This window comes from Leptinotarsa decemlineata, unplaced genomic scaffold, assembly GCF_025532065.1.
Source record: "Leptinotarsa decemlineata unplaced genomic scaffold, Ldec_3_MD MMD2_P_RNA_scaffold_12, whole genome shotgun sequence".
Lineage (NCBI taxonomy): Eukaryota > Metazoa > Arthropoda > Insecta > Coleoptera > Chrysomelidae > Leptinotarsa > Leptinotarsa decemlineata.
In genome coordinates, this window is record NW_027412526.1 from 2,907,919 (window position 1) to 2,926,166 (window position 18,248).

At 34.6% G+C, this 18,248-nt stretch overlaps 1 protein-coding gene across 2 annotated transcripts in view; it reads right to left on the reverse strand.

Annotated features, from left to right (window-relative positions):
* Meltrin (disintegrin and metalloproteinase domain-containing protein meltrin) overlaps positions 1 to 18,248 on the reverse strand; it is a 100,630-nt gene that overhangs the window by 16,924 nt on the left and 65,458 nt on the right. For both annotated transcript variants that reach the window (XM_074171749.1, XM_074171744.1), the window contains 7 exons: positions 13,695 to 13,795; positions 9,101 to 9,256; positions 5,333 to 5,602; positions 2,958 to 3,131; positions 2,718 to 2,887; positions 1,527 to 1,675; positions 1,072 to 1,397 (listed from right to left, as the gene is read on the reverse strand). In XM_074171749.1, coding sequence (XP_074027850.1) covers positions 1,072 to 1,397; positions 1,527 to 1,675; positions 2,718 to 2,887; positions 2,958 to 3,131; positions 5,333 to 5,602; positions 9,101 to 9,256; positions 13,695 to 13,795 — 1,346 coding nt within the window. The remainder of the gene's footprint in view (positions 1 to 1,071; positions 1,398 to 1,526; positions 1,676 to 2,717; positions 2,888 to 2,957; positions 3,132 to 5,332; positions 5,603 to 9,100; positions 9,257 to 13,694; positions 13,796 to 18,248) is intronic.

Below are 18,248 nucleotides of genomic sequence, written 5' to 3' on the forward strand. Positions count from 1 at the left end.
CGGTGGACTCCACGAAGGTTTTGGAAGGTGCAGCGATATTACTGTCGTTGCGCGGCTTCTTCAACCTTCTTGGGGTTCCTTCCGTGGCGGTGCACAAGTGAGGGAGCTTTCCTCCAGGGGCAGCCGGTTCCTTGCCTTTATTCAAGGCGGAGCTCATGGCGCCCGCCGCAGGAGGTGGAGTGGAGGAGGAGGAGGGTGCATTTATAGTTGCTGCAACTCCTGCCTCTATCGCTCTCTTTCTCCTTTTGGCCTCGGCGCCGCAAATGCGCTTACGCCTTGGCCTTTGTATCACATCACGAGGTGATCTGCTCCAGCCTCATTCCAAGCGGTAGATTGGGGTGGATATCACCCTGGATATCACCCTGCGGCCATTCAGATGTCGGCACGAATCCTTACACCTTAGCTTGGGTAGGCTGGTCCACGGTGACATGTTTTACAAAGTCTTTTGGGGAGTTTCAGTTCCCCTCACCCTACTTATTTCTACCACTGACCAGGAGTCCGGCGACCCCGTCCTTAAGGCCACATTGGCTTCCCGGACAGGGCCTCCAGTCCCCTGGCCGTTCTCCTCTCCGCAACCTGGGGACGCGCCCGATAGGAAGGCCAACCTACGGGGGTGTTGGGTTCCAAACAGTGCATACATGTGAGAGATGTGAGGATGGGCCTCTGTAGCATGGTTACGTAATCTGTCGATATTGTTTTGATTGCAATGCAAAACACGTTATACTACAAATATCACAACCAGTTTGTGGAAACTACAACTCCACCCAATTTGAATGATATGAAGTCAGAAAGTCCATCTGGTCCACAACTTTTTATATTTTCCAGTTTTATATGCATGGAAATACTTCTGTTGTCGCATCAAGAAATACTGCATGTTATTTCATTTCATTTTTGTGAAATCAACAGTTGATAAAGAATTGATCATCCCATATATACTCCATCTTTATTTCTCTCCTCAACCTTTCAGCTATCTAATCACGTTCTTCGCTCCTATCCCTTTCTTTCGCTTTCCTCACACTTTTCATACAAAATACTCTAAAAATCCACAAAAATATCTACATTTCAACATACCGTAAGGTCGCAACATTCTCCAGTGGCGCAGCTGGCATTGCTGTGCAGCATGCAAGTAGTGGCGTTGCAGCAGAAGTTGTCGCAGTGTTCTGGCATACCGCAATCGCACTGCTCCCCCGGTTCCACGAATCCGTTTCCGCATACAGGACTGTCGAACAGCGACGTCGGCTTGTTCTTCAGGCAATAGTCCATACCTTGGGTGAAGGCCTGCAGCAAGTAGTTCAAGCTACAAGAGGACCAGTGAGTAGGCGCCACTGTAGAACTGCTCGGAGCCATGATGCACCGGTCTTCAGGGCACTTGCATTCGTTGTTATCGTGTTCCATACCTGTTACAATATACCGTAATGTTTGACGACGATAATAAAAGTAATATACTGAAATGAAGCCATGAATAATCCAAAAATGAAAGTTTGGGGTTATGATAAATAGAAATGGTTATTTGTGGAGGCACTCACCAAAATTGTGTCCCATTTCGTGGGCAACGGTAGTGGCAACAAGTCCTACTACTGTTGAATGATCCGTGTTGACTCCACCAGAAAATTCGTAAGTACAAATAGGTCCCTTGAGTGCTTTTCCGACAACGCCATTATCAAAATTCACTTTCCTGGTGGAGGAAAATAAATTAATAACGAGTCTTCAGATTTTTGACGAAAGACCAAATATCTGAGGTAAAATATAATATGAATATTATATTTTAAAAACTGTACGACAGGTTCACGTTGGTAAACAAACTGTAATAAACGTTAGGTACTCTGAATTTGTTCAGCTCGGCTCGCTAAAAAATGACCAAGGACAAAATAGTAGTTGAAATTTGAAGTCCAGCCATCAACTCTCCATAGTAGGAATAACAGGACTTTCAAAAAATTAATTGAAATCAAAACGTTTAATAATATTAGTAAATCTTCATTTTTCAGTTGAAAGCCTAGTGTATAACTGACAAAAACAACAGAATATGAACATAAAAGCTGAAACTATTCAAATAAGTATATAAAAAACACTTCAAAATGTCAGGTTAAACGAAAAAAACGTACAAGAACACATTTGAAAATGGTCAGAAGCCCCAAATACAAAAAATACTGATATGTTTCGGTTTAAATCTCCACTACAACACCTTTTTTTCTTACTACGTCACCAAATCCTATGCAAAAAAATCATACATTCAAGAATTCACGTTGATGTCACATCCTAATCTAGACCCCAATCTTGATCCTCAAATATTTCTTCCATTACCAAAAAAGAACTAAAGCGAGGATAAATAATTTGAATTTCCCGCCAAAACGGCGGCCTTTTCGAGTTAGAACTCTCTTTACTCATCTACTATTTTCACAATGAAAGGTTTACTGCGGTTTTGGTGAAAATCATACATGAGTTTTGATAAGTCATTAGATTTTTCTTCAAAGTGGAAACACCTCTGTATTGCTTATTGATTTTTTTTGAAAAGTGTAACAGTCTACTAGGAAAGGAATTCACAAAGATCACGAAACAAAGAAGAGGACCAAGAATAGATCCCTAAGGAACGCCACAAATAACTCTTCAGAATTTAGATAATGTTGACATTCCAAACTAATTCGCCTTTCTCAATTTCCCTTTGAGATGATTCTAACTTATACTACAAAATGAGAAAGGTTTGTATATGTGGTACTTACGTTAACAGTTGAGCATTGTCATTGGGATGAATTTTGATTAGCGCTTCTCTTCTATAATGTAAAAAATTTGTGAGCGTCGTATCGCCATTAGAAGAAAAGTCAATTTCGTCTTTTTCAGTCCATATAACTACTCCTACCAGAGCTATAAAAATATTCAGAGGAGAGTAAAGCTGAAAACGAAATCACAATCAAAACAATTTCAGATGAAAAGTTCTCATGTAATTATTTTCTTCCACTCACCGCATTGATTATATTTGCAATTGTTTTGGCATGATTGATGACTTTTGATGTACTCTCCCCCAATTCTTTGTATTCTAGATTGTCCATTACTAAGACTAATTCTACGTATTTTGATTCTTTGTTGGCATTGTAAGGTCCCCGAACTAATTCGTTTTGGTCAGTGTCTCTCTTGTACTAAAAAATAATGGCACAATTATAAAAGAAGTTCATCATTTTCGAACAATTCATAGTCTGCTGGGATAAAAAATCAACACTATCGAAAAAAAAAAACATATCAGGCATTTTTTACCAAAAAAATTGTAAGAACTGACGTAAAAATATATCACTTAAACTTTGATTACCCCTTTACTTTTTCCGTTTCATTAAAGAATTTGTTTTTCATTATGTAAAGCTTCGAGAGACGTATCATACTCGCCAATAAAACAACATTATCTATCTCAAACAAATCATAACGTATGGTTCCACTGCAATAAAAAAACAACACGATTTTGGAAAAATACCTAAACAATTTTTCCAAAGATTTCATTTAGAAACCTCTCAAACAGCCGTACCTCGAATATTATTCAATTCAAAAATAAAAAACCACACTCTTTCAGTGTCCTTGTTTTTCGAGTTTGAAAGCCGTGGATTTTTGGAATTTCTTCCTGACGTTTCGCTGCCGCGAGTGGCTAGCTTCTGCAGAGGTTTAACCATCATGGCTTGCTGTCCGATGACTGATGCCGCTAGCTTTCTTATTTCACCATGTATTATTTTTCAAAATCGTAATCTCAAGTAGAACGAAAAATATATCATAGATTTTATTTTTCTAAACTCCTATCGGATAACTGCCGTCACCACACCGTTAACTTTCCTGGCTGAGAACAGGCTCAACAGTTCGTAGTCCAACAACTGTAATCCAACAGTTTGGTGGCCACCAACATCACCTGATTTGACTCCCTGCGATTTACATTTATTTGGGAACAATCAGGCAAAAAGTTTACAAAAACTCAAGACCCACTAACCGGAGCAAGTTATATGGGATTTTTATTTTACTGACAAAATAAGTACAAGCTGTAAGAACAACTGGAGTACTTTGACCGTTTGCTTCATCGCCTTTGATATTGTGTACCGTATTTACAGACGAAACGTCTCTCAAACCTGCGGATAACGGCCAACATACCCGACAAATAACTTTGTCACAAAAATTACGGTTTTCAAGAAAAACAAAATAAGTATAAGATCGATCCAGATTGAAAGATGTTTTGCGATTGCTGAAATCATCTATCTGAGCTGTTTGGTATACCAGAAGTACCCAGCCTGACCTAGAGATGGCGGTAGTTTGTGTTTCAAAAATATCACTGTATAGTCTATCCATTCCCAATTGAAACGGCAATAAAAATAAGAGTACAGTCATAAACATTTCTTGCCTGTGGTCCCTAGTCGCCCAGATAGTAAACGTGCTATCAAATGTAGTTGAGGAATAAAGGCTCGGCTAGCTGGACTGGCTGAATACTAATTTCTTGTCCGTTTCACAATATTTCTTTATCAGTGCCGTGTGTTCGTGGGGTTAGGAGAGGTAATGAGTGGTTTTGCAAACCGATTTTTGAAAACTTTTTCAATTTTTCTAGAGATCAATTACCCCAACACCAAACTGATATTTTTGCACTAGACGCGCGTTTCGCTAACAAGGTTAACATCTTCAGGAGAAGCAAATTGATACTGAATATAAAGACAAGGGTTAGCTGTTTATATACCTAAAGATTTTTAGTCCGATGTGGACTTTGTTTGTTAAATGATGATTATCCTAATTGATTTTTCGGTAATTAACTAGTGGAACCACTACCTGCAAATTAATTTGTCAACAATAGATTAAAAAACGGACAAATTAATTTGCAGGTAGTGATTCCACTAGTTAATTACCGAAAAATCAATTAGGATAATCATCATTTAACAAAGTCCAAATGGGACCAAAAAAACTTTAGGTAGGTATATAAACAGCTAACCCTTGTCTTTAGATTCAGTATCAATTTGCTTCTCCTGAAGATGCTAACCTTGTTAGTTGGTGTTGGGGTAATTGATCTCTAGAAAAATAGAACAAGTTTTCAAAAATCGGTTTGCAAAACCACTCACTACCTCACCTAACCCCACGAACACACGGCACTGATAAAGAAATATTATGAAACGGATAAAAACTTAGTATTCAGCCAGTCCAGCTAGTCGAACCTTCATTTCTCAAGTACATTTGATAGCACGTTTACTAACTATTTGGGCGACTAGGGGCCACAGACAAGAAATGTTTATGACTGTACTCTTATTTTTATTGCCGTTCCAATTGGGAATGGATAGACTATAACAAAATTTTCTTGGATAAACTCTCCCAATAATAATAAACTCACCCTTAAAATTCTGTTATCTATATGTCCTTTCTCTGGGTCTACAGCATCACCCCCGTATCCGCAAGATTTGTTATGCTTCGCTAAATCTGAGTGTCTATATAAAAAATGTTCCGATTCAATGTCGGATTCTTCCAGATCGCTTCCCTTCTCGATATAGTGTATCTCTCTGCCGTCGAAGATGACGCCCGATAACCCGTCACATGTAGATATGGCCGCCCAAGAATTCTGGACGCCCCGTATTTTTCCATTGTATTCGCAAAGGTTCGCATCCTGGAACAAAAAAAAAACATTTTGAAATAGTTATTGTGAAACCAAGAACAAAAATAAGTTCTTCTAGTGGCTTCTTGCATGGTGATAGGTCAACACAGACAGGGCCGTACTTGCCCAATTTGCAACAATAAGTATGTTACCGTCTCTTTCCCCGTTTCACGCCCTCTATTTTTTTTCGGAGTTCAACTATTGATAGAGAGACCCTTACACTTGAACCTTCTTCTTGCCAACGTTTCGAATTTAATTAAATTCTTCAGGACTATGTGACAATGAATTTTCATAAACATACCTCCCACAAAACTCATACTGAAGAAGAATTCAATTAAATTGTAAGTAAGTAGAAAATACCAGTGCTGTTTATCATTATTCAAACGTGGGTCGATCAAAATCGGATTATTGCACCTCCTTAATTGAATTATTTACGATAAAACGTCTAGGAACTATACGTGGGTGTCAGAAAATTAATGCGTTTATCGCACTTACTTGTAAATACCGTTAATGATTCAGCATGAACTTCCTTCGATAATTAGTGCGCAAAAAATATTGTGTGATAAAAAAGTAAACAAACAAATATATACGGGGGATTCAGAAACTTTGACATTCACTCGAAGCGAACAATTTAGTTGACGAATCAACTAAGGAATATTACTATTGAGAAACTATTCGTACTACCAATAACCCAATCAGTTATTTATTTGGATTTGTATTCATCTACCGCAAGAATATGTTCATGAACCAGTTTACTAAGCAAATCAACAACTATAGGGTCAGTTTGTTTTGCCAAATAATGCAGGCGCCAAAGGACATTGAGTATGCAAAATGTGAGAACCGGCCAAAATGCCCAAATTCTTTCACCTGAGACCCTACACAAAAAAAACATGTTGCCGGCAGCTGTGATGGTCCTTTCCCTTTCCCCGCCCTTCTCCTTCTCCAAGTAAAAATACTTCTATTGAAAAGTTGCAAGATGCAACAGATATAAGTCTCTTTAAAAAACCATTTATGTGAGATTATCAACGAGGATTTGACACAAAAATTTTAGCAGAAAATCCCCAAAATCGAAACTTGCTCATGAAATTAAAAATAATTATAAATGTGGTACAAACACGCGGCAGGGCGTTTTAAATTTACAAACTCCAAAAATTTATATTGTTGATGGTATGGCACTTGTTCATTGAATCCAATAAAAAAATTTCAACACCTTTGGTGATTTTGCTGAGGCATTCTACAATAAAATCCATACTATTTTCTTGCAACCAAATGTAAAACAAGTATTTGACAGATATGATAATATTTCGATAAAATATTTGGAATCAACTTTTCGGAGTAGAGGTCAAAATATTAAAAATTTTATAATTTCAAACGATCGCACTAAAATTCCAACTAATTGTAATGATTTCTTTTCAAGCACTGAAAATAAGTTACAGCTCGCACTGCAGCTTCTAAATATGCACGAGTAATAGAAGATTGCGAATTATATGTTTGTGGAGGATTTGATGAGCCAATAATATGTTTTAAATTACAAAACTCTATTTTTTGAAGCACCTAATTTAAATTCGAATCATTCAGAAACAGATTCAACAACAACCCTAAAATTTTAAATGGAAAGTGGGGTCGAGTGATATATCATTTGAAAGGGCACACAATTATCTTTCCAATGATACCTAATGTGTTGTATTTACTTGAATAGTTATTAAAAAAGCAAGAACATTTACTCGATATTTTTGGTGTTAATGAAAATGCGGAAAAAACGGCATTTTTATCACTACTACATTCCTCAATTTCTCTCGTGGGTTTTTTGGTTCAAATAACAACAGCAGATAAGTGTACAAAAAGAATTTAGGCAAACGTTCATTGATTCAGTTCGGTTGCTTTTGAAATTATTTCAACTTTACTGTAAAAATGGTTTATTCCATTCCTGAACGAGTTGAAATTGTTAAACTTTATTATCAACATAATAGTTGTGCTACACTTACTACTCGCCTCTTTAATAACAGTCATCCCGAGAAAAATGTGAATGATTCGTACGTTGCTAAGTTAGTCCAAAAGTTTGTCGATACCGGATCTGTCTGTAATGTGAAACACCAGCCACGGAAACCGATCAGAAATGAAGCAGTGGAAGTCGCTGTTTTGGGACATGTTGAATTGGATCATACTCAAAGTACCCGTCAGCTTGCTGCAGCCTCAGGTTCTCCCGTTCGTCCATAATACGGATATTAAAAGCCTATAAATTTCATCCGTACAAAATTAAATTAGTACAGGAACTCAATGAAGATGATCCTGATAGAAGGCTGCAATTTTGTGAGCAACTGAGCCAGCTACTAATTGATGATCCGCACTTATCATTCAACACGTGCTTTTCCGATGAGAGTACATTTTTTTTCAATGGAGCTGTGAATAGGCATGATTGCCGTTACTGGGATGACATTAACCCACACTTATTCCGAGAGGTCCATACCCAGTACCCTCAAAAAATCAATGTCTGGTGTGGCATATTAGGTAGTCATATCGTAGAGCCACTTTTTATTCCTGGGAATTTAACTGGTGAGGTCTACCTAAACATGCTTGAAGATACAATTGATCCTCTCATAACAGAAATAATTGAAAATGACCAAAATCATAATGATGATCGGCTTCATTTCCAGCAAGATGGAGCACCTCCTCACTATGTTGCTCCGGTAAGAGAGTTTTTAGATGCCGGTTTCCTGGACGGTGGATTGGAAGGAGAGGCCCCATCGAATGGCCTGCCGGGTCACCTGATTTATCGCCTTTAGACTTTTTCCTTTGGGGACACTTGAAAAATGAATGTTTTGCTACGCAACCCGAGTCCATAGAAGATCTTCGCCAACGAATTACAGCAGAGTGCAGAAGTATAACATCTGATATGCTACAGAATGTTAGGAATAGATTTGAACAAAATCTGTATTATTGTATGGAAGCAAATGGGTCACATTTTCAGCACTTGCTGCAGTAGGATTCTACTAAGTCAATTACACATTTCAAAGTACTGGGTTGTAGTTGTTTTTCTTCATAATACCTACATGTTTGAGTGAAATACAACAAATTAGGTATCATTGGAAAGAGAATTTTGTGCCCTTTCAAATGATATATCACTCGACCCCACTTTCCATTTAAAATTTTAGGGTTGTTACTCACCCTCGCTAGGGGGTTGAAGGCACAGGTAGAAAAATACATCTAAAATGTGTCCCCCTCAAAAGCAAAATTGACCTGTCGGAGCATTTTTGCGTTAAGTTACAAAAAAAGGAGAAAAGCAAGCTGCATACTTTTTGTTGGACCACTCTGTATTTCACGCAGTGAAATACAGCGCTGATACAGATGTTTTTATTCTTGGAATTTATTTTTGGAATAATCTAGCACGTCTAGGTTGTTTAGGTCTATGGTTTGAAGGTTCTTGCTGCATCGTTGGATTTTGTGCAAAATGATCTAAGGCAATTAGGAAGCGCTTTAAAAAAGACCTTATATTAGTGTACGTATAATTACCTGAACACTAGGTTGGTGGATTTTGTATTGTCCATTCTGTTGGTAATTGTGGAAGAATCCCTTGGGGAGCAAATGCTTATTCAAGGTTAGATCCAAGATGACATCTTTTCCGTCTACCTCCAAAGTAATCTGTAAGTGATTTGTGTGTTCTCCACTCTGAAAAAACAAACACATTTATGAAATATTCCAAGAATCATGGAATGGAATCATGAACAATGAACAAAATAATACATGAATAGTAGCTTATATTGAACGCAGTTTATTTGTTGATGTCGCAATACACAATACAATATAATAATACAATACAATACGATACGTGGTCTCTATGAGTTCTTTATCTCTACCAAAATCTGTCAGAAAAACTTTGACGAGCGTCATCGAGCGCGTCAGATTTTCTAAGGGGGTGTTAAGTGCACCAAAAAAAAGCTTCATTCAATAATCTGACAATTTCGATTTGACGCAAACTCGCGGCCATCATTTCAATGCGCAAAAAAATTCGCCATTTTGAAATACTCAAGCGCGTCAGATTAAGATATATCTGGTTCATCTTTATGTTCTAGACTTGCTGTCTCATAATCTGACGATTATCTAAAGGGATTCGCCTAATCCGACAAAAAAAAAATTGTTTTTTCAATTTTTTTAAATCATTGAACTTAATTGAAAAGCTCTGGAAATAGCAAGCAAATAAATAAGTGTATGTTTTTAAATAGAATACTTGTATTTATAAGAAAATAATTAAAAAAAGTTGATCAAAAAAAATTTAATTTTTTGTAATCAATTGATTAATTAATTTTCATCTTCATCACGAACGAGTCCCTGTGATCAACTGTGATGGCGTTATGGCAACAGAATTCAGAGTGGGGACGGAGTGAGAGAGTAATAGATAGAGAAGAAGTGGAAGAGGAATAGAAACGCGGAGAGGGAAATATAGGTATCACACAGCTGCACGCATTAAACTTTATCGATGAACTTTTGTTATTTCAGGTTGGCAAAAATCGTCAGATTGTATATTTTTCGTTATCCTTGAATTATTTCCTTCAAAATAAAAAAAAAGTAGCTCCGCTCGAGAATGTTGAAATGACGTTATTTTTTTACAACTTTGCTGTCCTTCCCTTTCTTTACGTCACCCTCAAATTGTCAGATTACCGGAATATACACTTTTTAGCATGTAATTAACTCACCCTACCTTAATCTGACGCGCTAGAGAATTTCTGATGATCAATTTTTTTTACTAATCTGATCCTTTATTCTTCACGGGCGGCCTTATTTATGAGGCTCATATTTGGTGAAGGTACTTAACCAAATACGATGTATCCCCCTGTATAATAATCTGCCGCGCTTTAGTAAATCCTGAAATCCCCGCTTGGGCTCCCTTGTGACTATCGAGGAGAGTCGTTTTTGGCAATTTGCTATTAATTTAGATGTTGCTCGGTATGTATGCTACAAACGAAGTCAATTCGAATGGCATAAAAACTAAATAGTTACCGAACGTCGGCAGGTTTTTTGTGTGGCATGGGCGGCGTGGTATAATTATTTAATCTAATCATTTTTATGAGGGAGGTGTTATATGGTATTAACTAGTAAATTCATCAGACCCAGTGCATAGGTCTTTTATTTAGCGGATTGACTTCATATAGGCTATACATATTGTGCATTCATAGTTTTTCTTTTGAGCCTGCCTCTAGTTGAACTGATAATGATTTAAAGGAGTTCCTTAATTGATAGGCACCTTTCGAAAAAATGGATTTTCCCCATTAGACAGATCCTTAATATAAGTTATGGCATTTTTATGAATCATGAAATGGGAAACTCCATAAGAAAAGACCAAACAACACCGATAAAATATTTATTATCAACCTAATGACTTTTAATTCACAGACATACAGGATGCCGTGGTTTTTGTTATCATATTTTCTTTGAAATACAAAGAGATTTTTTGCGTTCACAGAAATACTTATCAATTAATTTATTGGAATTTGAGTTGAACGTCTACTAACGAGCTCGATTTTAAATTCAAATCTTTAAATATAAATTGAAAGTAATAGTTCAATAGTGTTCTTGTGTTTTCTTTAATTCAAGTGTGAAATATTCTGAAGTAATATTTTTGAGGAGTAAGAAAACGACAATAACTAACAATTAAGACTTTATCGATTGACTGCCGTGTTGGTCGGTGGTTCAAGGCCCAGTCTGAACGATTACACGTTAAAAGGTAACACCTCGTTAATCCTTAGCTCGCACAAGTTTCGATTTCTGAGGGTTGCTGTTCGTAGGGGTGCGACAGGTGGTTAACGGAAAACAGAGCAGGTGGTTTTTTTCGGAGCTTTGTACATAGAATGAATAAACTGAATCCCGTTGGTGATAATTTCTTGTTGAGTCGAATTACTTTTTTTAAAAACTTCAGCACATTGAACTAAATCTTGTTTTTCAAGCATTTTAAAGACTGTTGCTTTACCCCTCCTGTAAAATGCAGGCGTCGTATCACAGCCAGTTATTGCGTGTAAAAATAGTACATGATTTTGACTATTTGCAAAAGTAGATGAACTTTTTGACGATTATATTTCGGTTTGACTTTGAGCTTTTCCTGGATTTAGAAAGAAAATAGTTTTTTCAGGTGGAGTTCGAGCAGTAAGAAGTACGAGTAAGTCTACATCTTCAGCAATAACAATAGTTGTATTTGTCAAATTAAATTGCTCTATAGCTGTTTCAATAATCAGTACGTCGGCATCATTATTAGCCTGTTTAACCAATATATTTTCGCCAATAAACTTATCCTTCAACATTGAAATGAACCGAGATTTGTTGTTAGTATTTGCAAGAAATTTCTGTTGACTGGTAGGAACTGTCATAAGTTCATCAAATAGAATATCGGAAGATGAAGATGTTGCTCAAGGTTACACTAGCGTACAAATTAAGGGACTGGATTTCATTCTACCTGATATTCTCATATTTATACTTATGTATACCCATAGAAAAATATTTTTACTTTAATTACAACTTTAGAGATGTATATATGTGGCATACTTATGCATATAATGACGATTATAACTTTTACAACTTTTTGACTCGTCGTATCTCAGAAACGGTGGCTCTAAGAAAAAAAGATACATTTTTTGTAGAGAATTTTATGGTCTACAATTTTTATTTGAGGCCATTTTATGATAAACCTTACCGTTTTCCTGAAAATCGCGAAAAACCGAATTTTTTCGAGATTGTTGATCTTTGACCTCGAATAATTTTTTTTACAGGCATCGCAATCATTCGGAACTTTAAAATCTTATTTTTAACTATGTTTTGAACAATTACACGCATTTGCAGCTTGTTGTAAATTTAGGTACCTTTACTCTTATTTTTTAGTCTAATTTGACCGGATAATTAATTGTTGTTTTTGATGGAGCGAAATCCTTATAACACTTCTCAAGCCATTGCTTCGCTTGAATAGTATTTTTTTCCATCAAGAAGCAGTGTAAAATTACACGAAATTGTTTTTGATCCATTGTTTTGAAAATAACACTCTCAGTACATTTACTCACAAACTTATGAGTAGAATATTATGAAACTTCAACAGCTCTCTTTTGAAGGTAGTATATATACGCATTTCATCGACTGAACTTGGAATGACAGAAAATCATAACATCTATTTTTACGTCGCCTGTATATGACAAAATATTTCGTGGAAATTCCATACACACAATTAGAGTACCGTAAACGTGCCAATCAATACTCATTTAATCGTCAATTGAGTGGGATGAAATTAGTCTATAAGGAGAAATTAATTGGCAATTATCGCCAACAAATTCGCTCTAATTCAATTAACAATTTCACAAATTTCTTTCGTTCAAAATTCCCCAATGAATCTAGAGTATAAAACATCTTCACAATGAATGTTTATTTTGCTATTGTGCTAAAAATAAACCTGCAATTTCGAGTCGAATAATAATTTTCACAAACAAGAACCACGCTTGTATTGCTAGTGTTTGTAGACATAATATTCAGTTTCGCAAATATAAAGAGCTTTCCAGCGAAAACTTGACCCCCCTCCCTGATATGGAAATCATACCTGAAACTTCACCCCCCTGCGGTCAGCAACTACCCCACCTATTTTTGTCAATGGCACGGGGGGTCGAGTGACACATCATTTGAAAGGTATTTTGTCCCTCTATTACTTCTGTAATTTTTTTCTAAATTGGTTCATTCGTTATTGAGAAATTAAATGTTGAACGTTTTATTTGAGAAAAACAAACTGGAAACGCTGTTCAGGCGCCAGTCTATTCATGTTGAAATGTCAAACTCACTTGACAGCTGACAAAATGGCCGCCAGTTAAAATAGTGTTGCCAACTTAAGTTCTATACCTCTATAAACCTCTATAAAATCACCCTATTAGTGACATTTCTTGAATACAAATAAATTGTTTTCTTGGTGTATATGCTGTGGAAGGTTTATCAAAGAATGTGCCCATCTTATTTTATACATCATAGCCAAGTTTGACTAAACTTCAGGCAGCCCTATGGCAGTGTGTCAGTTGTCTACAGGGTCTTCACTACGAAGAATTCCATGTGATTTTGTGTTGTATGTATCGAACATAACAAAACTCACCTCTTCCAGCGTTGTCGCAATTTGTCTCTTTTCCCTTCCATGATATATCTTGGGTTTCACAAGAGAATGTCGGCTGAATTCAGAAGTAGGATGTTTCCGGGCTGTAACAAAAAAATCACTCATTAAAAATGTCCCATTTTATGAATAAATACCGAGAAATAATCGAACATTCAGCATCCCAAATAATTATTATATAGGTACAGCATTTATTCTTGAATAAAGACTCGCTTCATTGAATTTGGTTACATAACAATCAATCAGTTAACCATCAGAGATCAGGAGTATATATTGGCCAAACAGAGAGAACATTTTCCCAAATAATTAAAGAGCACAGAAGTAGTTTTGTGAATACAAAGACCAATTCCCCATTTGCAAAGAACCTTTTAGCAGAAGAGAGTTCAATCATGAATACGACGTGTTACATTCAGGAAAGAAAAGTTTGAAACAAAATCTTCTAGGGTAATTTACTGAATGATCAATTTGAAATGAATAACTCTGTTACTAAATATTTTTTCAAATGTGGAAACTGGAACACAAGCTCAGGTAATTTAATTCATTAGAAATCCAGGTACACGTGAAACATCAACGGACTGTGGATGAAAAATTAGAAAAAACAAATTTTGGAATGTATTTTTTATAAAATTATAATTTTCAATTGTCGATAAAAAATAGAAAATAACAATTTTGTTATTTTGGCAACGGTAATCTATTTTTTTGCCTATTAAGGATAACTTCACCAAAGGAAAAAAATGCCAGGGTTTTAGTTTGATAATTATAGGGATTTTTATATTAAATTTCAATTCAGAAAAAGTTAATAATTAACAAATTTATAATTAACGTTAAAATTGGGATAAAATTTTTTTGACTGCGGAATATTGTTCATTGATGTATCCTAACATTACATGAATTTTTTCATTCCTTAATATTTACATTTAATATGTTTAAATAATTTTTTTTGTCTTTATGTCAGAGTGACGAAAGGCGCGCGGAAGTCAGACTACCCGCTTTTGGCTCTATTTTCAGGGCTCTGTAAAAATTATAAATAATCGAGATACAGTTTCGGGAGTCGGGACTTTTTTTACGCAAATTCATTGATCTTTTCATATCTTTTTTCAAATTTCCAATATTTTGAAAATTTTCCGAGATATTGAGAAAAAACTAAAGCTCCATTTTTTTTCACTCAATTGTTTATAACTTTTGTAATTTTTATCGGCGCGTTTTCGGACCCTTCCTCAAACTTTCTAGGCAAAAATACGAATCGAATGACACCTTGGTCGTAATTTTTGGATATGGCTAAAAAATGTTACAAAAAAAAGTACATGTGAACTAGACTATCTGTGTAGTTCCTCTTTATAAGTTTTAATTTTGACTCAATCAGTTTATAATTATTGTTTTTCCCCTAGTTTCATTTTTCACTGTTTTTGTGTCTTTTGGTAGAACATTCGGTAACGCTATTTTTATATTTCGGTGTGTAATTATTTTTGGTGAATCAAATAAAGTAACATCTATGTCATATTTGTGAAAACTAGATCTATCATTGACCCTCCTGTAGCAGTTAAATGTGTTATCTCATCAATTGGGTTCCTTGAATAAAATTTTTTCCATAGAGGGGAAAGATGGGGAACTTTCAAATTTTATTTTTAATCATATTTCAAACACTATTACTGATTTTCAGCTTGGTGAGAATTCAGGTAGCTTCGAATGACTAAATTGACCGGAGTAAATGACTAAATTGACCGGAGTACTGTATAAGGATGCGGAAATTGTGAACATTACAATCATCTCTAATTTACTACCAGCGAAATTAGCGAAAATCCCTTTCAACTAACTGTAATCCAAATAAGGTATGATTTGTCGTTACACCAGTATAATAGCATCGAACATCTAATTGCAATCATCGCAAAATACTGTTATCGAACATGGAATAGTTGCGAGCGAACATTAATTTATATTGCGTAATAATATTTATTGCAATAATGAAACTAGACTCCTTTAATTCATAACGGGTTGCGATAGCTTCAATCATTGGAGAATGGAATCAGAATAGACCTCAGTATATTTCGAAATCTAGCTGAAGATGTCGGAATTGTCAAGCACCTGAGGAGCTTATGTTAGTAATTATGGGAGTGACATAAATAGGCACGTGTGTAATAGTCTGGTTCACATGTACTCGATTTAGCTCTTTTTGGTGACATTTTTCAGCCCTGTCCAAAAATTACGACCAAGGTGTCATTCGATTCGTATTTTTGCCTAGAAAGTTTGAGGGAAGGTCCGAAAACGCGCCGATAAAAATTACAAAAGTTATAAACAATCAAGTGAAAAAAAAATGGGGCTTTAGTTTTTTCTTAATATCTCGGAAAATTTTCAAAATTTTGGAAATTTGAAAAAAGATTTGAAAACATCAATGAATTTGCGTAAAAAAAGCCCCGACTCCCGAAACTGTATCTCGATTATTTATAATTTTTACAGAGCCCTGAAAATAGAACCAAAAGCGGGTAGTCTGGCTTCCGCATGCCTTTCGTCACTCTGACATAAAAACAAAAAAAAAATATTTAAACATATTAAATGTAAATATTAAGGAATGAAAAAATTCATGTAATTTTGGGATACATATCAATAAACAATAATTCGCAGTCAAAAAATTTTTAACCCAATTTTAACGTTAATTATAAATTTGTTAATTAATAACTTTTTCTTAATTGAAAGTTGATATAAAAATCCCTATAATTATTAAACTAAAACCCTGGCATTTTTTTCCTTTGGTGAAGTTATCCTTAATAGGCAAAAAAATAGATTACCGTTGATAAAATAAAAAAATTGTTATTTTCTATTTTTTTATTAACAATTGAATATTATAATTTTATAAAAAATACATTAAAAATTTTTTTCTATTGTTTCAATGTCGCATGGCTAAAAACTAATTAATAATGTTTTTTTGATTTTTCACAGCTATTGTTAATAAATTTATTATAAACAAATACATTGTTTATAAGCAATTCGAAATTTTTTTTTGCATTATGTTAATAAATAATAATCATGATTTTTAGAAAAAAAATGGTTTCTTAAAAAAATTTCCATGTTGCTAAAAAATGCGTTTGTTAATTAACAATCGTTTTTTACAACTAAATATTAAAATTAAGGAACCTTCTTTTTTTTAAATCATAAATTCTATTGTTCTTTAAGGTTTTGAAGAAACTATTTTTTGCAATTCTTTTTTTAATTGTTTATTTTAAAAAAATGTTGATATAAACAAATCATTTTTTTTGCAATACTTTGTTCTATAATAAAAAAAAACTGTGTTTTGTTTTTTTTTAATTTATTCTATTTTTTTATAAAAAAAACAGTATAGAAACCAAAGAACAAAGAAAAACATTGAAATGAGAAAACCTGACTCGTAGAAAGCAGAAAACCTCACAAAAGTCCTGCGTTAGCAAATTGTGAAAAATGAAGAAACATCATCAATCGAAACGTCATGAAGTAACTTGGCTTGGAATCTCTTAACTTTCCATTTTATTTCTTGTTCAATTGTTCTATTTAATAATAAATATAATAATCGTCTTTATTATTTTCAAAAAATATAAAATAAAACAAGATTGAGGAAATACATCAACCGAAAATTTTTGAAAATAAAGGGCGAAGTTCAGTTCAGTTCTTGAATAAATTCAAACAACTGAACTGTTCTTCCACTTAACCTTAAAAATGCCTCTCTATTGATTTTTCTTTATATGATACAAAAATAAAGAAAAATATATAAATTTGTATTGTATTTTATTTCACTATTATTTCATTCAAGGTTTTTTCTTAATATAATTGTTATTTTCAGCTATCCATTTTTAATTCTTCCTTTTTATTAGTTCTTTCAGGGATTTCAAATCATTTTATACAATATCAGACAATGGAAGTCTGAACCAATGAAATTAGTTAGGACAACACACTTTGTTTGAGACATTGTTGTTCACTGATATACTGGTTCACACGATCACATATAGATGTCGCCCACTCTGTGATTTGTTGCCACATTCTTTTTTCACTTCTACTGATCTATTGAAAATTGACAGTCGGAAAGCGTTTCAATTGATATATCTTTGTTACCACGTGTTCATATATCAATAAGATATTCAAAATGTGTATATATTTCTCTTTATTACTGGAGTTTCTTCCTAACACCAAACCGTTATTTCATTAACACCTCGACACGTGTTTCGAATGTACAACATTTAATATATTTCGTACATTTTTCATTTAGGCCAATCAGTTGAACTTTTTTGGTTCGTCCCTTCATTATTATTTTTTCCTCAGCATAAACAATGTATGTTTCTTGGGAAATAAATTATTATTATCATTATTATTGTATTACATTTTTCGAAGTACTGTGTACTCTATTTTCAGAAATTAATTTCTCAGTTAATTAAATCTAATAAAACTTTTGATATTCATATTAAAATTCAACAAAGGACGGAGAAAACGTATTAGGACACCGTCCACTCTCAATTTCGATCCGTGTGAAACGAAACACGAAAAATGAGTCACGATTCACAGACCGTCTGCAGACAA